At 39.1% G+C, this 21,605-nt stretch overlaps 1 protein-coding gene across 4 annotated transcripts in view; it reads left to right on the forward strand.

Moving 5' to 3' along the window:
• SLC13A5 (solute carrier family 13 member 5) overlaps positions 1-21,605 on the forward strand; it is a 423,982-nt gene that overhangs the window by 286,455 nt on the left and 115,922 nt on the right. For all 4 annotated transcript variants that reach the window (XM_044054248.1, XM_044054250.1, XM_044054249.1 and 1 more), the window contains one exon: positions 9,636-9,850. In XM_044054248.1, the coding sequence (XP_043910183.1) occupies positions 9,636-9,850 (215 nt within the window). The remainder of the gene's footprint in view (positions 1-9,635; positions 9,851-21,605) is intronic.

A 21,605-nucleotide genomic window follows, 5' to 3' on the forward strand; every position in this document is an offset into this window, starting at 1 on the left:
ATGGTGGGTACCAGCTTTCTTCTGGTATTGTGATAGAGTCCTGGGGGGGTAAAGTTGGCACTGAATCTGTCGGCCAGTATGTTAGCTATATCTGTTAGCTCAGTACAGGAGGTGTCATTGTGCAATAACTCAGAGCAAATCTGGGTATTGCCTTTAAGGTTTTTGATATAGTTATAGAAGGATTTGTGGTTGTTTTTAGTGTCAGCTGCAATTCTGCCTTCATAGCTGGCTTTAGAGGATTTGATAAGGGATCTCAGCTTTTTGTTGAGACTGATACAGGAAGTTTTCCAGTCTTGTGACTTCATTTTTTCTGCAACAGTTTTTTTCCTTCTGTTGTAGAGTGGCTTCCTTTTTTCTGTAGGAGAGCGTCTTAGTTCTATTTGGTATGGCAAGGTCCATGCATTTGTGTACATGCTCATACAGTACATTGGTGTATGATTCGGCAGTCATGCAGCTATTTTCCAGTGGCATGGGTGCCGAGAAGTTAGCCACCTCTGTTTTAGGAGCCCTAAGTCGGCTTTAGAGAAGCTTTTCAGGGTGGTCACCTTGGCGGGGGGTGTAGGTGAGATGGAGATTTCCATGGTGATCAGTTTGTGGTCACATTTAACCAGGGAGGAATTGACTATAGGTGTGGAGCAACAGTCTCCCATGTTGGTGATAACCAGGTCAAGGATGTTGCTTCCTCTAGTGGGGGTGAGAATGAGCTGATCCTGGGCATTGGAATTGATAAATTCCAGAAAGCATTGGGCCTGTATATTTGAACTTGAATAGTTTTCCCAGTTGATGGAAGGGTAGTTGAAGTCACCCAGTATCAGAGTATTGGGTTGGACCTTGATAGATTCCAGGGTGTTTAGAAAGTTGGAATGAGAATCTGGGGACATGTTTGGGGTTCTGTACCAGGCTATGACTTGTATCACCATCTTATCCAGTGTTAGTTGTACCCGAAGTATCTTGGATCCATTATGCTGGGCTACCAGTCTAGAGGTGTGCATATCCTTTAAGAATATGGAGACACCACCGCCTTTGGAGCTTCCGGACATATTCTGCGGCCAAAAGGTATGGAATGAGTTATAGCCTGGGAGTGCAGGGGTGCTCTCTGCCTCTTTAAACCAGATCTGCATTACAGCACAGATGTCGACATTCTCCACTTTGAGGAGAGCTCCGAGCAAGTGCATCTTGAGATTTAGACTTCTAGCATTGAGCAGCATGACCCTCATATTGCATTTGTTTGTAGCTGTTAAGGTAAAAGTTTGGTCTTCGGAATGCTGCCTAAAAAAGGCACTTTAGGTGTGGCAAGACCCTTACCCAGTACCCGGAATCCCAGGGGTGATAGATGCAGGCCATGTCTGGCAAAGGATCACGGTCTGTCGATCATGTTGTCCCAGGCAGACAGATACTGGATCCCCTTAGAATGACACCAGAAACTTAGCCAGTTGTTGAAGTCAATCATTTTCTGCTCATACTGTGGTATCATAACTAAAGAACACCTTGTGGTTATCCTTAGTTAGGGAATCTAATTTGGATTTGTAGTTTGCTTTGGAGGACTTATTTGCTTGTTTAAGTTGAGGAGAGAGTGTTTCCAGTTTTCAGACTGTTCTTTCCTACTCTTAGACAGCAATTTATTTCTCCTACTGTATAGCCTACTAATGGCAGTTATCCAACAGGCAGGTTTGTTTTTCCTTAAAGATCTTGCTTTGGTTCTATCAGGTATGGCAGTGTCAATACAATTCTATAGGTGCTCTTATAAAGCATTGGTGTATAACTCAGCATAGCTGTCTGTTCCATCAGTGGGGGGGGGGGGCTTTGAAGCTGTTTATGTTGTCACGTAAGAGTTTGTAATTGGCCTTGGAGAAGTTTTTTTTTAGTTATTGCTGGGGTGGGGGGCTTATGCTATAGTTACTTCTAGCAAGACTGACGTGGGGTCTGATTTCAGCAGGGATGGCCACACACTCAGGCTGGGGCAGTGATCTCCCATGTTGATGAGCATCAGAGCCAGGATGTTTGAGCCCCTTGTGGGTGTGTCAACCAGCTGGTCCAGGGCACTGGAGTTAACAAAGTCCAGGAACCTTTGGCAAGTGAGTTGGAATACGTATAATTTACCCACTCAATGAATGGGTAATTAAAGTCACAAAACACAGGGTGTTTGGTGGTATCTTGACTGACTCAACTAGACCCAAGTAGGCAGAGTGGATGTTCTGATTCATGGAGGGGGTCCTATGGCTGGCAATGACCTGAAGAGGGGTTTTATCCACAGTCAATTGCACCTGAAGTAATTTGAGGGAATTGTGCTGTTTAACCAATCTAGAGGTATATTTATATTTAATGAATACTGATACACCACATCCTTTAGTTCTAATGCCTTCAGTTTGTGGTCTGAATGTGTGGAAGGAAATGTAACCTGGTATAGCTGGAGTGCTCTCTGCAGCCTTAAACCAGCCCTCCGTGACTGCACAAATGTCATCATCTTCCAAGGTAAGGACTGCTTCCAGTGAGTGCAGTTTATAGTTTTGACTCCTAGCATTTAGCAGCATAACCTTGAGGTTGTTTTTAGGGGTATTTATACATTAGGAATTTTGTTCTTGTGACATTGCCTAAAAAAGGCACTATGTGGGTGACAAGAGCCTTAGCCAGTAAACAAAATCCCAGGGGTGACAGATGAAGACTGTCTCTGGCAAAACATTGAGGTCTGTCAACCATGTTATCCTAGACTGACAGATACTGGATCCATTTTGAATGACACCAGAAACTAAGCCAGTTCTTGAAGTCAATCATTTTTTTGCTTGTATTGAGGTATAATCCTAAGCAAAGGTAAAATGCTGCTTAAGGATGGGTTCATACCTGCCTGAGACACATAATCAGAGAGCTCAGTCATGTGTCTCTTCATATAGTCCAGTGAGGTATGACTCAAGTTATTCACACTAACATGGACTATGACAGAGTCATAACATTGCCTGTTGTTGAGAGAACTGAGTGAGCGTGTGATGTGGCAGATCTTGGCATCTGACAGGCAGCTGACCTTAACTTTCTTCCTTATGCAACTTGGTGAGAGGGACATCTGAGTCTATGACTAAGATGTTTGTTTTTTGTGTTATGCCTTAGAGGCTCAACTGGTGAGAAACTGGTGTGTGGTATTTTATGTGTACTATGTTCTGCAGAGGATGTATTATTTGAATTGTGCTTGTATTTGTGTTTGGGAGGTCTCTGATGTTTAGGTATGCTTCTGGTGAGGACCGCCACATATGCATGCTGACAACATGCTTAGGATTAGATGAACTGACTGGTAAGTGAGAGAGCCTGGAGTCTAGGTTCTTGATATAGATGTATCTCTCACATAATAAATGTGTGTGGCGTAGAAGTAGTGGGTTTCCAGTGTACATGAGGCAATTGCTACATTGCCTTAGGATGCTCATGTCAACCAGGCTGGCTGGAGAAACTGTGGGAAATTGTCCATCCATAATGCTAGGTAAGTTGATGTGGTCAGAAAACAGGGAGAAGACAAGAAGGACCAGGTAAAATAGAAGACAGTAGAAGTGGACAAAAAATACGAAGGGCTAGTGGGTAGGATCTGTGACAGTACCTCAGAAGCTTCACTGAATGTATCACCTGTCAGTAAGAAACAATCTCGAGAACTCACCAATGGAGCACCAGTAGAGTACTAAGGGAAAATTTGCAGGCAGATGTGTTTGCGTCTATAACCGCCTATGGTGCCCACCGCTGCTCAGCAGTGCATGATACGCAAACAAGCACAAAACTGCACAAATGGTTTTCATACCTAGATCGGGACTAAGCCAAACCCAAGGTATTGGAAGGTATGTACTCTTATCTTACACAGATGATCAGTTCAGGAAGAATCTTATCTACCCAGCCAGGAATCCCAGATAGCATTGCCTTACTTCTACTACAAATATTAATTAGTATGTCTATTACCTCAAACCAAGTAAACATTTTCAGAAAATCTAACTGGAAGACTTACTGGAATTCCTGTTAAATGCAGTCCAGTAAATTAAAGTATCTCCCAGCTACAAATTAATAGCACCTAGTATTGCACTCACTGAAGAAAAGTCCCTCAGTAATGGACTGATAAAGATGCTAAACAGGAAAAGTCCATAAACAGACCACTGAGGGACACATATGTATTTACTGTTGGCTTCAAAAGGTGTTCTAGAAATTAAGAGATTTCCCATTAACACATGAAAACTGATGTCATGACCATTTCTGAATGCAAGGCCTCAAGCAAACTAGTGGCCTGCCAGCCATTTTGAATAATGGTTTGCCACATCAGAAATAATAGTAGACACTGACACATTTGCCTGTATCCCAGCTCATCAGTATATTTAACTATTTCTGATGTATGAATATCAGTGGCTATGCTGCCTGTAGCAAATGATAAATAAATGTCATGAGCTGCACCTCAAAGCAAGTCAGAATCTCTGATGGAAGCATATATATATATATATATATATATATATATATATATATATATATATATATATATGTTTTTTTTTTCAGACAGTTTTTGAAGCCTCAGAAAGAAGTAAAATACATATTGCATTCATATAACATAGCAGCGAGTCATCCTCAGACTTGTGTAGAAGTCATATGAAAAGAAATGTCTTAATTATAACTATACCACTGATGTAATTGCTTCAGTTTTTTTTTCTACTTCAATTTTACTGCTTGGAGACTGTCTTGCTTTGAAATTCCCCCTATGACTTCCACAGCATGTAGTGTGGCATTTTCTGAACTCATAATTAGCTATGGATATGGATAAGTTGTGAAGGAGTGAAACTTGAATTAGTGTTTTCTATTATTTCTGATTTTGTCATATTTTATTATATTTAAAAAATGTAACTGGACATTGTATTTCTTAAGCACTGGGTCCAGAGACAGTTATGTTATCATGAAAAAGCCGCAAGACTAAAAAGATTCTTTTTTACAGTAGAAGTATATAAGTATGTAGTGCATGGAGCGCAGTGACTATGCTAAGATATCGTGAAAAAGGAAAACCTGTTAAGTGCTCCTGCTTAAGCTCTTAAGATTGGTTATCTCACTAGGCAGTAAAACTGCCAGCACTGGCCAACAAACAACAGCAGCAGAATAAAACACAGATTATTTCTTCCTGCCTGCTGTCTGTGTAAGCAATTTGTCCCTGACCTTCTTTTCCTAATGTAAGATGTGTTACGCTGTCTTTTTGACAGAGCACACTAAGTAAAAGATGACAAAACACTTTTTTTTCCTTCTGTATCTAGTAGTACATGGAGCAGAGCCATGCACCACAAAGAATTATGATAGGGTCTCTGATCATAACCCTCCATTATGTGCTCTCAACATGGATGCCAAGATTCACCTCTCAGACTTCAATACCAAGGTGAATTTCTTGGCATTCATGTCTCAGACACATAATAAAGTGGTTAGGACTCATAATCCTCTATTTATTTGCCCATGTAGAGGTTGTGCAATATTGTGAGATCCTGTCAGTGAATGTCTTCCTTCTGTAGCATGAATGAGCTCAGTATAGACTGCTTCAGCCTAAAAGTGGAGTATGACAGGCCTCCAGGTCTGCCAGACTACAGCTTAGTGTTGAAAGCCATGATTCAGGGGAAAATAGGAAAGCTTCTAGTGATGTGATGACTTTACCTATCATAGGTGGTTGCTGTTTCTCTTGTGCATCTGCCCTAATTAGCTACAAATGATAAAGCAAAGTGGAACTGTTGCATGTCAGACAAGCTGCAATGCCTTTTGCCATGATAATTAATAGCAGACACTGGAAAAAAATTGAACTTATTGATGTGAGTGTTTGCTTAATCTCTATGTATAATAAATGATTATTTAAAGTAAACAACAGCACCTACAATAAGAATCATTACGATGCTTCATACAGTTACTTATAACACTGATCTGCGTTACAAGACTTGTCTCTCTTTTTTCATTGCTAATGTTTCCCATGTACAAATTGCACTTCTATTAATAGGTTACATAGTACATAGGGCTGTACTGTGAATCCCTTAGTTTTGATTGTTGAGTTTCCCACCTTTTCTGGCTGGTAACTTCAGTAATTCTCTGTATTCAGAAAGCCCGACTGCATGCAGTACATCTGTTCCATCAAATGAAAGCTTGGCAATTTCTGCTTCCGATTAGTAATTGTGCCAATGCATTTTCTGTGCCATCCTGCTACCAGCTGAAGGTTGTTTTCCATTTAAGTAGTGCCTCTGACCTGAATTACTTGCACTTGACAGAGTGCTTTGCATTGTCTACACAGAGCAACATTTCATCAAGTTTCTTTTCACCATTTACTGCTGCCCTTTCTTCTGCCTGTGTTGTGTTTGTAAAGGAACTTAACATATTTGGTGTTTTTGGATGAATGTTCACGTGCATTTAAACCTTACAAGTACATGATCACATCATTTACTTTCCTCTGTTAAACAAATCATCCCAAAATGGAACCTTTTGTCTCACTTTACCTAAGTAGTTGACAAAATCTAAATGAAACCAATAAAGTCTGAGACCACAACAGCAATATAGTACAGTAATACAGGATTGGGCTTCCTAAATTTTGATCTAATCACATCACTTCAATCATCATGTTATCGGTCAAAGAGTGTCAGATGTTCATACCGATGACTCTTGGAAATAACAAAAGTCTGAACAGCAAGATGGAAAGGAAAAAAAATGTAAGGTTGCATCATACAGCATGAGCACTAGGAATGCTTAAGTAAGTAAATGCATCAGTGTTCTGCCATCCACTTGTTAATACAGTGGTATTGGAAAAGGACTATAGGTCTGCTGGTTCAAATCTGCATGCAGGAGCTTTGTTTTATGTTATTTTGGGTCACTTCTAGTTCAATATTATGATCATATAATAATTATCTATTTCCTGATAGGTTTTTATGCTTTCCGTGGTGTTTGCTGCAACTGTTAGGGTCCATGGCTTACATCACCTTCCTCCTGGGTCATAGGTTCATAGGTTCATAGATGTGTACTAGGCTAATGGCCCTGGAGCCTTTACAAGTCTAGCCCATAGGATTACCCTGGCATCGTGCCACTCAACCTTAGTTCCTAGTGCCTCTGTTAAGTAGAGCCACTGGAGTGATCCCTGGCATGAATTTTCTATTTCCCATCCACTCATCAAGATTTCTCTTGAAGAGGGCCAGTGAGGTGCTCTGCTTGACATGTATGAGAAGTCTATTCCATAGCATGGGCAGTCTCTGGGTTATGAACCTGTCCCTCCAGCATCTTCTGTTGATTGTGGTAATGAGGTTGAGGTCTCTGGAGCGTGTCGTGTGGAGGGATTGGGATTTCTTTAGATGTAGCATTTCTAACAGTGCTGGGTCAGACATGGCTTTGTAAGTCAAGCAAAGATCGTCTCTATGTAGGCGATATGAGACAAAGAACAGTTGGACTTTTTTGAGTCTGTCCATATAGGACAAGTGTTTAAGATCTAAGATCCTCTTTGTGACGTACTTTTGCGGCCTCCCCAGTTGTTGCAGGTGTCTAGTGAGGTACATGCCAAATGGGGCATTGTACTCGATGATTGGCCTAATGAGGGAAGAGTAGAGGGAGACAATGACCTCTTTCTTCCTGGATGCAAAACCCTTAGTAATGAGATGTGCCACACAGAATGACTTTCTGACCACAGTGGTGGTCAAAAGAGAGGTTGCTGTCAACCTGTGTTCCCAGATCTCTTATAACGCCTTCTGTGTTCAGTGGACTACCATCAATGTGGTAATTCAAGGGAACTGGGTTTTTCCCAAAGGGGATGAAGACACATTTTTTGGCATTAAGCTTAAGGCCATGGTTCTGACACCAGTCGTTGGTCTCATTGAGGCCTTTCTGTAGGATGTTAACATCACTTGGGTAGTTAATAATAGCTCCCAACTTGCAATCATCTGTGAACTTTGTCAGCCAGAGTAACTTCATGTTGGCCTGGACTTTACAGAAGTGGATACCAAACAGGAGAGGACCCAGGACTGAACCCTGTGGGACTCCCCTCATGACTGGCCGGCAGTTTGACTTGGAGTCAGCTACTTTCACACTGTGGGTTCTATCTGAGAGCCAGTTTGCAACCCACCTAGTGACATAGGGGTTGATGCCTAGCTTAGTAAGTTTTTCTATGATTCCTGAGTGGGGAATGGTATCAAAGGCCTTGGCCAGATCAATGTAGGCTATAGGAACCACCTTACCTTCATCCACAGCTCTGGTGACTGACTCAAAGAAGTCGACCAAGTTGAGCAGGCATGATCTACCCTTCACAAAACCAAACTGTGTAGGATCCAGAGTTTATAGATTCCCTGTATCCTTGTTTATTAGGTCCATGATGATGTGTTCCATAGCTTTGCATATCAGACTCGTCAGGCTATTGGGGCGATAGTTCCTGGGGTCTGTAGTCACTCCTTCTTTGTGGAGAGGGATGACTGTAGCAGTGCACCAATTGGTAGGGACAAAGCCTGAGATGAGGCTGTGATTGAACAGGGCACACAGGTGAGGTGTCAGTTTACTCTGTAGTTCATGTAGGACACAGCCAGGGATACTGTCAGGTCCCATAGAAGCTGTATTCTTGGCCTTGGACTGTGCTGTTTTAACTTGTGCAGCAGTAATACTGGGTGCCTGGCAATCTACTGGTATTGTGATTGGTCCTTTGGAGGGGAAGAGAGGGATAAAGTTATCACTGAATCTGTCCGCCAGTATATTTGCAATATCTGTTGGGTTGGTATAGAAGGTACCATTATGCAGTAGCTCAGAGCGAGTTTGTTTATGGCAGGGGACCACCAGATTGGCTTCCTTTTTTTTTGAGGAGAGTGTCTTAGTTCTATTGAGTATGGAGAGAGCCATGCATTTGTGTACGTGTTCATACAGTGCATTGATGTATGATTTGGTGATCATGCAACTATTGTCCATTTGCATGGGTGCCGTGAAGTTAGCCACCTCTGTTTTTCGGAGCCCAAAGTTAGCTTTGCGGAAGTGGTTACCTTTGTTAGGGGGTGGGGTGGGAGGGATGTAGATTTCCAAGGTGCTTAGCTTGTGATCAGATCTAACCAGGGAGGAGCTGACTATTGGTGTTGAGCAACAGTCGCCCATGTTAGTAATGACCATGTTAAGGATGTTGCTACCTCTAGTGGAGGTAAGAACGAGTTAGTCCAGGGCATTGGCATTAATGAATTCCAGAAAGCATTGGGCAAGTGTATTGGTACATGATTAGTTTTCCCAGTTAATGGAGGGGTAGTTGAAGTCACCCAGTATGAGAGTGTTAGGTTGGACCCTAATATTCTCCAGGGTGCTTGGGAATGTGGAGTGTGAATCTTGGAACATGGTTGGGGACCTCTTGCAGGCTATGACCTGAACTGCTGTCTTATCCAATGTTAGCTGGACCTGAAGTATCTCAGATGCATTATGTTGGGCTACCAGTCTGGAGGTGTGCACATCTGTGACAACCCTGTGTTTTCTTTTCCATCTTGCTGTTTCTTTCCATCTCGCTGTTCTGACTTCCATTATTTCTAAGAGTCATCGTTATGAAGATTAGATGCTCTTTGACTGGTAACATGATGATCAAATTAATGTGATTCACTTGAAACGTAGGAAGCTATGGGATTGTTTGTATAGTCACTTGTTCATTTTAATTATTATTTTTTTGTTTGTAGTTTAATGCTGGGATTCATGGGTGTGACTGCTTTCCTCTCCATGTGGATCAGTAACACAGCAACAACCGCCATGATGGTACCCATCGTCCAGGCTGTCATAAGCCAGCTAAGCAGTACAGATAATGAGACAGATGACACAGAGAACTGTAATGGCATTCATATCCCTGGGATTGAACTGCAAGACACAAAAGAAACAAAATCATCACTAGAACCAGGTAAGGATCATTCTGTGATAAAGTAATGTAAACACCAAGACCTAATTAAAAAAGTTACATTATGGATAAAAAAAAGCAAAACAATATGATGAAATGAATTAGTCTAGCATTATTTCCCAGAATCAATTACATCCCTGTTAGCAGTTTTCTAGAACATGTAAACTGCTATTGTCTAAGGTGGAAAAATGCATCATGCAAGTCTGCCAAAATGTTCACACAGTGCTCAGTGGAATAGTTCTAGTTTTAGTTATAGGAGCTCTGCAGCTTTTCATTAAATGTATCTCTACCTGTACAGCAGTAGTGGGAGAAAACTGCAACTCAGACATGACATATAGATTTATAAAACTGTAAAGTTTTATCTTTATGTTAAACAGTAAAAACTGTACAGTTTTTGATATATATTCTTACTTTCTTGTCTGTTCTTCATATGTAAAGATTACACCTCTCTATTCCACTTTTTTCTTCTTTCGGGAATTATTTCACCTGGTCAGTACTTGCAATTGGTCATTTGCAATCAGTGTACTATCATGGTAAACATGTGTATAACAAAAAATAAAATAAAAGTGTTCTATCACAACCCTTTCTAGGTATCCTCCACCAATGTATATCACATTAGGCTCTCTATTTCACATGTCATTGTCCTGGCACTGTTCTTGCACAGAATGAAACTTGTGAATTTATACAGCGTACTCTAGATAATGTCTTTGTTTTGGAAAAACGTACATATGTAAATGTTTCTGAACACAGCTTTGTTATACTCAAAAAAGTGAAACCAAAAGGAATCACGAATTCTGCACTGTAATGGCTGCTTTACAACAACAACAACAAAAAAACAAGAATGGCAACCACTGATTACAAATACATTTATGTAGAATGTCACCATAGACCTAAAATTTTAAAATTAAATTTTTCCTTTTCTGTGAAATTCCAACAGTATCTGTAGAATCCATTTACAAACTGTTGCCATTTTATATAACTTTACATCTAAACGTAAGTAACATATCCACTGTATTTAAAAAAAAACATGCAGATTTACAGTGCTTGAACATTGCCTTATAAAACTGATGTTTTGCAGATCTGTAGAATTGTAGTTGAACTGGATTAATGGATCTTTAATGTACTGGGGGATGGTTTAAATGAGGCATGCATTCTTATCAAGTCATGGATACCTTAACTGTGCTATTCTTTCATTACATAACCAGACATTCAGTTTCCTGGTGCATAACATTGATTACATTTCTACTGTTATGGGCCTCCTATATTCTATTACACAGTACATCATAGCCCTCCCAATCTAATCCCAGTGTTACCTGTTACATCACCCCCCGCCTCAGTTATGGCACACAATCATGCTACTGCACATAGTAACTAGTATTAGCCATGGCTGTGGGTTTCCGTTGCCATTTACAATGAAATACTGAGAAAAGATGTTACCAAGTACTTTTGCCCCACCCCCTATCGAAGGGCAATTGAGACTGCATGTACAGAATTACTTTGAATTACTGCAAATCCAGCACTTCTGTGACATAAAAATCAATACATAAAACGGACCAGTTTGGTTGTAAAAAGCAAAAAACAAAAATCACAACCCCCTCCCCACAAAATAAATTAACTTAAGCCTTTTAATACTACAAAAACTGAAAGAAACATCCAGTAAGTGCTTTCATCTATGGTTAGACTTCTTCAGACTGAATGAAAAGAAATAAAAAAAAACAACTTTATATGCACACCATAATTAATTAAATTGCAAACAAATTAAGAAACAGTTAAAAACAATTAAAGCACAATTGAAATTAAAAGGCAACACTCCCTGCTAAAATGTTTCAGTTTCTTCTTCCTTAAATACACTTTAAAATGTTCCTTGTCATTAAGTCCTGAAGGGTTGCTAGCATCTAACCTAACAATCCAGCAATACTCCCTCCAGTTCAACTCTTCTTCTGCATCTAGCCTCCCATTGAAATAAAATATACCATCCAATATTAAAAACTTAGGCAAACCTTTGCACTCCAAGACACTATGCTTCCCCCGTGCATTGTTCTTGTCCATCTTTTTAATGGCATATAAATGCTCATGTATTCTTTTAAACAGCTCCCTAGTGGTTCTACCTACATCATATGCTGAACAGGAGCAGCAAATAGACAAATAAACCATGAATCTTGACTTACATGTATAAAAGTCTATAACTAAAATTTTAACATTATTTATATAAATTTCATTAGCATCTACTACCAAAAACAATATTCACAAATTAAACATCTAACCATTCCCCTCTCATTTTCACTACAGTATTAAAACTCAACTTATTTTGAAAAATATGTTTAAAATTTCATCCCCTTTTGTTTATAAACACAGGAGCTTCTCCCACCACTTTTTTAATTTCTGGAAAACTACTTAGAATTTTCCAATTGCTTTTTACAACTTCTTTGATTTGCTTACCATCTAATAAATATTGAACACACATTCCCATTTCATAATTGTTCTGTTTTCTACAAAACTGCTTGTTATTGCTCACATCTCTATCCTTATGAAAACTACCTTCTTTGTCGAGTTTCTGTTTAACTAATCTCTCAGGTTAGCCCCTATACATTAACTTGGAACATAGGGAAGCCCCTTCTTCTAAAAAATAAATCATCATAATCTGTTAAAGTACTGGCTCTCATTAGTTGCACTTTAACAGTGTTATTTTTCAGGCTCAAAGGGTGCATACTTCCAAATTCTAAATAAGTATTGTTCTGTAGTTCATTCTTATATGTTTTAGTTTTTAACATATTCCCTTCCTTGTACACTTCCACATCCAAAAAGTACACTTTACTAAGATCGAAACTGGAGGTGAAACTCAAATAATCTCAGGCATTGTTAACATATTCAATAAAACATAATAATTCAACATGACTTCCTCTCCAAATAAAAAAGAAGTCATCTATAAAATGCCCATAATAAACAACATTTTTTATAAAGCTCACTTTTCATAATGAATTCCATCTCCCATGATACCATAAAAAGATTTGCATAGCTGGCAGCCATAGCAACTCCCATAGCTACCCCACTGGTTTGCTGAAAGAAGGAGTCATTACATTCAAAAAAGTTATAAGACAAAATAACATGCAATAATTCTAAAATTAATAAAACTTTATCCTTACAAAAAAACTTAGAACTTAATAATTCCATCCTCACAAATTCCAAACCAGTGCCATTTGGTATCATAGTGAGCAATGACTTTACATCCATTGTCACTAGATAATCAAAATTCTCTATAGATAGCAATCCCTTTAATAATTTATGTAAAAGCAAAAGTATCTCTTATATGTTACACTTTTTTCAACTGCTTTTTGCAGTTGTTTATCAATGAAAACAGCCATATTCTGTCTTACTACCCCCACTATCCACAACTGGCCTTAATGGGGGATCCTCTATTGAGTTGTGAACTTTCGGCAGGCCAAGAAGTTTACTAATTCTGGGACTGCTTTTAGCAAAAAAAAAGATAGCCTCCTTAGCCCCAATTCTCCCCTCACATAACCATTCCTCTATCAATTAAACTGTAAGACTGTTTAATATCATAAAGACTAACTTTTTAATAAAAACTTGTATTCTGCAACATATCATTCATCTTGTCCACATAATAACCTTTATTCAAAACAGCTAGCGAATTTCCTTTGTCAGCTTTTAGTCAAAACAGAATCAACATTTCTCAAGTTCTGCAAAGCAGAATATTTATTTTTACTTAAATTATAAAACTTGCTGTTAGTAGCTCTCTAAGCTGTTTTTCAGTCACAGCCAAGCAAGCTTCCAGCTCAGGCCTTAACGGAGGATTACAATAACTAGGCTTTGTCAGCAAGGAAACATTACCAACATTGTTTTCAAAAACAAATTTCAAATTTAGTTTTCTTACATAGTCCCTTAAACAGTTCAAAGTATCACAAATGTCAGCTCTAGCTGCAGGAATAAAATTCCAGCCTTTCCTCAACACTTGTAATCAAATTTGTCATTAAAGTCCAACAGTTTGCATGATAAATTAACAATCTTAAGGTTACAATCAGGAGAAATACCTTTTACTTCCATAGGCTCTTCTTTCTCTCCTTCCATCCCTGATTCTTTTTTTTTGTACTTCTTACCAAACTCTTGATTTCTCATGGCTGGAACTGCTGCTACTTTTGACCACATATGATCAGTAGCTTACTGACTGAAAATAGTGACCTCCTACATTCTATTATACAGTACATCCTAGCCCTCCCGACCTAATCCCAGTGTTACCTGTTACATCACCCCCTCCCGCCGCATTGGTTATGGCACACAATCATGCTACTGCATATAGTAACTAGTAGCAGCCATGGCTGTGGGTTTCAATTGCCATTTACAATGAAATACTGAGAAAATATATTACCAAGTACTTTTGCCCCACACCCTCCCCACCATCGAAGAGCAACAGAGACTGTATGCACAGATTTACTTTGAATTACTGTAAATCCAGCACTTCTATGACATAGTATGGTCCTGGCAAAGTAGCACTTCTTAAACAAAGAGCAGTAATGATCCAGTGGGTGTGCATTACAAAGTACTGAGATGAGGGGCAGCTAACATTTCACATCCTTTTCAGTTTTGATGGGCAAAGGTAAAGAGCTGCATGTGCATGACAAGTTTGAGCCATATCTGTGAAACATAGCAAAGCAGGAAATAGAAGAAGGGCCAACAAATGTGCATGTGCTTCTGTGTATGAGTCTGTCAGACGGCAGTGTACAAGAGACAGAGGAGACAGACAGACATCCTAGGTTTACTAAATGTTTTTGTATTATTATTGCCTGCTTTTTGCCCACCCACCAATCCTGGCCTATACTGCATTCATATCGTAGGTTCAATGTGCAGAATATGTTATATCACTCCTGAATAGTACACTGCCATAGCCTATTACTTAAGGGAGAAAGACAGACAAGAACAAGACACAGCTTTACTAAATGTCTATGTATCATTTATTACCTGTTGTTTGCAGCATCCCCATTCCTGGCTAATGCTACATTTATATCATAGCTGTAATATGCAGAGGATGGTATGTCACTTATTTATTTATTTCACATTTGTTAACTGGATTGGTCCAACTGAGCACAGGCCCATTTTCAGTGGAGACCTGAAGAGAAAAGCTCCAAAAAAAATTACAATTTTACAGTAATAGGCTCCACAAAAAAGTAGCAAAGACAATATTGCAGTATATTTTATATATATATATATATATATATATATATATATATATATATATATATATATATATATATATATATAGATTCACTTCATAACACTGAAAACTCAAAACACTGAAAATGAGAAAACTTCATAATACAGAAGAACAAAACACTGAAACTTCAAAACACTGAAAACACATATCATACATATACTAAGTTTGTTGTTGTTGTTGTTGTGTCATTCGGCTTTTCCCGGTTAGGGGTCGCCACAGTGGAACTCTGGTCCGCCAATGACTGACAATAGATTTTTACGTGCCGAGTTGCCGGCCCTGACGCACAACCTTCAACGTTAAACAACATAAATCATAGCACTTTCCACCAAGTGAAAACAGGGGGGCAAGCCCACCTGGCACCCCCCTATACCCCCTGCTACTTAAATATATCAACTCCAAGATTGCACTTAGTGTAGTGAAGTGCAATCTTGGAGTTTATATATATAAGTAGCAGACGGTGTGGGGGGTGCAGCCATAGCAACTCCCCCACTGTTTACACTTGGTGGAAAATGCTATGATTTATGTTGTTTAAACTCAGTATATGTATGATATGTGTTTTCAGTGTTTTGAGTTTTCAAGATTTTGAAGTTTCATTGTTTTGGTTTCAGTGTTTTGAGTTTCAGTGATTTGAGCTTTCAGTGTTATGAAGTGAATCCATATAATTATATATATATATATATATATATATATATATATATATATATATATATATATATATAGGTCCACTTCATAATTTCGAAATTTCAAAACCTCAAACATCAGAATCCCGACGTTCAGATTTTCGAAATCTGAAATCCCGAAGCTATACAATTAGGATCGCTCAACAGTGCGGAACGGTAACTTAACCATTGTCTTCACTGTAGTGCGATCTCGGAGTTGGTATATTTAAGTTGTGGGGTGTGCTTGCTCCCCTGAAGAATCATGATTTGTAATGCTTTTTTGTTTTATTTTGTTTTTGTGTGTTTTGAGATTTCAAAATCTCGACGTCTGGATTCTGATGCTCGAGATTATGAAATTTCGAAATTACATAGTGAACCTATATATATAGAGTAAGATAGCACAGTTTTGTAAAAATATGAAAAATAGAAAAAGAAACATAATTATAAACAAGTAATTCTAATGATGTAAGCATGATACATTCCATACAGATTAAGTAGCTCAATAGCATTACTAAATAGAGCAGAGTCAGAAAACTTACTGCTCAAAAGTGGGAGAGACATATGACAAGATCAGGATTAGGTAGGGTTCTGGCAGGGACATAACCAAATTTTCTGGAAAAAATTTTTTAGTCCTTTTTTGAAATTGTTAGTGTGTAATGCTACATAAATTGGCAGGGAGGTTGTTCCAGAATTTTGTTGTGGAGGATTTATAGAAAAGATTGCCAGTGTTCATTTTGGACCTATAAGTTTGGAGAAGGAAGTTGTCAGTACCGTGTAAGGGACAGGATGGAATATAGCAAGAGACTAGATTGGTGAGAGAGGGCAAAGCAGTGGGTTTATTGAGCAGGAAATGAGTTATATGGAGTTGAAATAATTTGAGATGATGGGGAAGTTAAATCCAATGTAGCTTATTAAGAGCAAGGCAATGGTGGGTGGAATTAGGTAAGTTAGGTGCAAATTTTATGATTTTATTGTAAATCTGTTCCAGTTTGGACAGCAGGCAGGATTGAAGGTTAGCAAGAACTGGGGCTCCATAGTGGAGGCTAGGAAGTAGATAGGCTTGGGCCAGGGAGTGTCTGGAAGCAGAGGATAGACATTTTTTGTTGCAATATAGAAGACCAAGTTTTTGATTCATTTTCTTAATTGATTTCTGGATGTGTAAGTCAATTTTTAGTTGGTTGTCACTTGTTATTCCTAGTAATTTTGTATGAATTTCAACATTAATGATGGCTTTATTTAGGGAAGAGATAGAGAAGGAGAGCTTAAGGTGATCACTGGCCTTGGGGAGAAAGAGAATGAGTTTTGTGTTTTTAGGATTTAAAATTAGCTGATTTTCATGTAGCCAGCTTTCAACTGAAAGGAAAGATTGTTGTGTATGTGTCTGAAGTTGCGAAATTGAGTTTGATGATGTGATCAGAGTAGAGTCGTCTGTGTATTGTATGAGGGTAGAGTGGGTAGAGGAAGAATAGAGGTCATTAGTAACGATGTTAAAAAGAAGGTGCCCCAGGATACAGCCCTGTGGTACGCCAGTGTGTATGGGTAGAAAAGCAGAATAAGAAGACTGCCATTTGACTGGCTGTAGTCTGTCTGTGACATAGCTGGAGAACCAACAGAGAGTTAAGGTGGAAAGATTTAAGTTAGCCAGTTAGTTTAGTAGTTTGGAGTATGATACCATGTCAAATGCTTTTGAAAGGTCTAAGAACAGACATGAGACCAGTCTGTTGTTATCTCTAGCTTCAGCAATAGTGTGAGTAAATGATAGAAGGGCTGTAGAGGTACTGTGGTTTGGTCGAAATCCATGTTGGGTAGGAGGGAGGAGGTTATTGTGGATGAGGAATTTCAGTATCTGGTTATGTATGCATTTTTTGAAAATTTTGGATAGTGGGGATAGTATAGCAACGGGTCTATAATTGGAGGGGTGAATGGAGGTGCCACCTTTATGAAGGGGAATCATGTAGAAAGACTTCCAGATGTTGGTTATGGTGGCTTCTTTAATATATCTATTAATAAGTATTGAGACTGGATAGGCAATAGTGTTAGCTGCTAGTTTGAGAAAGTTGGTGGTAGATTGTCAGCAGAGGCAGGACAAGATTTTAAGTTTTAGAAGGAGAGACTTTATGTAGGAGTGTGAGATAGGGTTGAGAGAGAAATATATTTCACTATTTGTAGTTTGAGGTAGTGTTTTGGGGGGGTGTGGTTGGCATTTATTAGTTTGCTAATGGTATCAATAAAAAAGTGGTTAAGGAGAGAGGCAGTGTCCTGGTCTGCAAGGTTAGGGTAAGGGCTGGGAGTTTTAGGTTTACCAGAGTGAAGCACTGAGTTGATATTTCTCGAGAAGTTTTTGGGGTTGGATTGATGAGTGGATTCTGCCTTGAGGTAGAATGCTTTCTTTTCATTATATATTTGTTTTTCTGGTGTAATTTCTTATTTCTTTAAATAATTGGTGATGAGTGGGGGTTTGGATTTTTGCCATGTTTTCCAGGAGGAGTCTCTTTTGTGCATTAATGTACGAGTATTTTTACTGAGCCGGGGGCATAGTTTTATTTTATTCTTATTTTACAATGGGCTGCTAGTGAGTCAAGTATGCCATGAAAGATGCGACTGAATTTGAGTACAGCATCATTGAGAAGAACTGACTGTAGGATAGACCAATTAATAGAACAGAGTCTATCACTGAGAACAGTGCGTAGGGTTGACATAAGTGAGTTTATAGCAGAATTTGTGTAGATGTGATTTATTTAACTGGGGAGTATATCTTTGTATACTGATGGGTAAATGAACACCCATCAGTATACAAAGATATACTGATGGGTGTTCATTTACCCATCAGTATACAAAGATATACTGATAGGTAAATGAACACCCAAGGCACTGGCAAGTGTTCTAGGGTTACGGTAGAGATTAGGATCGCTAATTAGGATCCAGTCAAGTGTTGTGCCATTGCTGGAGTTTTTGCTAAGTCTTATAGGGTAGTAATTAGCTGAGTAAAAGCTGAACAAATTGATGCTTTGGGCAGGGGAGTTGGTATCAAGGGTATTCCAATCAATGCTTACATCTCCTAGCAGGATAGTTTCATAGGCTATTTTTTGTGACACCGAGGAAAGTTTGTTTTCAATTTTAGGGATGTTCTTGCCAGGTGGGATATATATTGAGGTGATAGCAAGCTTTTTGTGATTGTTTAGGTGGCAATTTAGAATTATAATTTCTGCAGGGTGGAAGTCTGGTATAGTAACATGTAGGGGACAGAGGGTCAGGTGGTCAAAGTACAGGATTGCCACACCTCCACCTTTTTTGTGGTTCTATCTATTTGGTAGATATTGCAGCCAGGGGGTAGAATATCTGTGTTAGGGATATGAGGTTTAAGCCAGGTTTCTGATAGTGCTAGGAAGTGAGGGGAATAATTTGAGGTCCATGCATGAAGGTCAGTAACTTTACTCAATAGGCTCTGTACATTGATGGATAGACTAGATATATTCTTGGGAGAATGGGGAGTAGGGATACAGGAAGATGGAGATGCAGTGAGGGTGGGAGTAGTGGTTAGTTGGGTTAGGGGGTGTATTTTTTGAGCAGAGACTGTGTGTGATATAAATGGTTCTGGGTTAGGATGGATGTCACCTGCTATCAAGAGGATGGTGACTGATGGGTTGGGTTTGTGAGCAAAGAACTTGTGAGTAAAATGTTTAAGTCTAACAAAGAGGGTGGGGGTAATTAGAATATTTTGTAATGAAATAGGTGAGTGAATGAGGTGTTATGTAAAGAGGGAGAGATGGTAAATGATGTAGAGGTAAGTTATTGAAATAGGGTAAAGTTGGTGTTGGTTTTAAATAGTGAAGGTTGGTATGATAACATGAAAGAGAGGTGAGCAGAAGCAGTAGGGAAGTTACTATCAAATTTAGGATGGTTAAGGAGGGTTTGGGTGAGAGGTTGTTGGTACTGGAGGTGGGGGAAAAGTGAATGCTGTAAATGTGTATAATAGGGAGGACTTTAGGATGAGTGGGGTGTGGTTTAAGGTCTGAGAGAAGGGAGGAGTATGTGGGAGAAGTGAGTAGATGGAGGTTGACTGGATAATAATGTGGGAGGGCACAAGATGCTTACACTATATAGTTAGGATAATTGGGGGTGGGAATGGGGGTAGGATAGGGCAGCACAGTGAGCCCAAGCATAGCGAGGGTGAACGGAGCAGGTTAGACCTGAGTCAGAGGAGAGGGGAAACAAGAAAAAACAATCTGTAAGGAGTGAGAGAGAGGAGCAGGTAAATAATAGCCAAGTAGGAGATTACAAGTTAAAATGGAACTTGCCATAAATGCTGGGTAAATGAGAAGGGCTTAAAAACTTACATATGGTAAAAACTGAAAGATCCCTTTTGGAATAAATGAAATATAAAGATAATGTGCTTCATCAGTTTATGCAGAGGCTACAGGGTGATGAAGAGTGTGTGTTCGGGGGGGGGTGCATTCTGGTGATGTGCAGTCGCCTGGTACAATAAAAGTTTTAACTAACAGAAGGGTATTTATAAAATTCAGGACATGCAAGTATTTTATGGTACTATATTGGATGCAATTAGCTTCAGAAAAGCTATTTTGCAGGTCCAGTAGTGTGTGAGAGAGACGGGAACAAAGCAGAGCAGGTATCTAAGAAAAAACAATGTAAATGGGTCCTGAACAGTACTGTGCTATAGTACATTACTTTGTGAAAAGAAACAGACAGACATAAGGATAAGATACAACTTCGCTACATGTCTATGTATGATTATTTCCTGTCTTTTTTGCCGTATCCCCAGTCCTGGCATATGCTACATTTATAGCATAACTGTAATATGCAGAGATTAGTATGTCACTGCATGAGTCCTAAATAGTACAAGGCCAGAGTATATTACTTAGGGAAGAGAAAGGCAGAGAGACAGACAGACATAAGGACAATGCAGAACTTCACTAAATGTCTGCATATGATTATTGTCTGTTCTTTTTGCCCCATCCGCAATCCAGGCCAATGCTATATTTATTCCATAGCTGCAATGTGCAGAGGATGGCATGTCAGTACATGGGTCTTTAACAGCAGAATGCCACAGAGTATAAGTTTGGGGGACAGACAGACAGGCATACATAAGGACAAGACACTGAATCACAAAATGTCTCTATCTATGATTATTACCTGCCTTTTTTTGTCCTATCCCCAGTCCTGGTCTATACTACATTTATATCATAGCTGCAATGTGCAGAGGATGGTATGTCACTGGTCAGGCCCTGAATAGTACAAGACCATAGCATATTACTTACGGGAGAAAGTCATACAAAGACCTGGACAATACACAGCTTCAGTAAATGTCTGTATATCATTATTTCTTGTCTTTTTTGTCCTATCCCCAGCCTGACCTATGCTACATTTATATCATAGGTGCAATGTGCAGAGTATGGTAGGTAACCTCTCAGGTCCTGAATAGCACAGTGCCATAGCGTATTACTTAGGAGCAATAAAATGTTCCTTAAGACTAGCTTGTGGTGATTCTGCCAGGCATCATCTGAAGAATACTATACAAAGGGTATGTCTAGAACAGGAGCAGAGCACTATTTTTACATTGTGGTATGTGATAGTTTCTCAGAACATAATGAGAATGCCATTGCTTTGTATTATCTCCCTGATGTATAATGTTATGGAAAACCCATTACAGACATGAGCAGCCTGCAGACAAAACAGTAGCCATTCTTGTAAGCAGCAGTGAATCTGATTTAATGGCAATGCAGTCATATAATGTCAGTGGTTTCAATGAACTGTTACAGTGGGAATACTGAAATACCATACCTAGCAATTCTGGCTGTCAGAAAATTGTAGTATTGCTCTCATTATCCGAATTTTCATGTTGCAGCAGTTGTAA

This window comes from Protopterus annectens, chromosome 13.part0 (assembly GCF_019279795.1).
Source record: "Protopterus annectens isolate FY-2018-M chromosome 13.part0, PAN1.0, whole genome shotgun sequence".
NCBI lineage: Eukaryota > Metazoa > Chordata > Ceratodontiformes > Protopteridae > Protopterus > Protopterus annectens.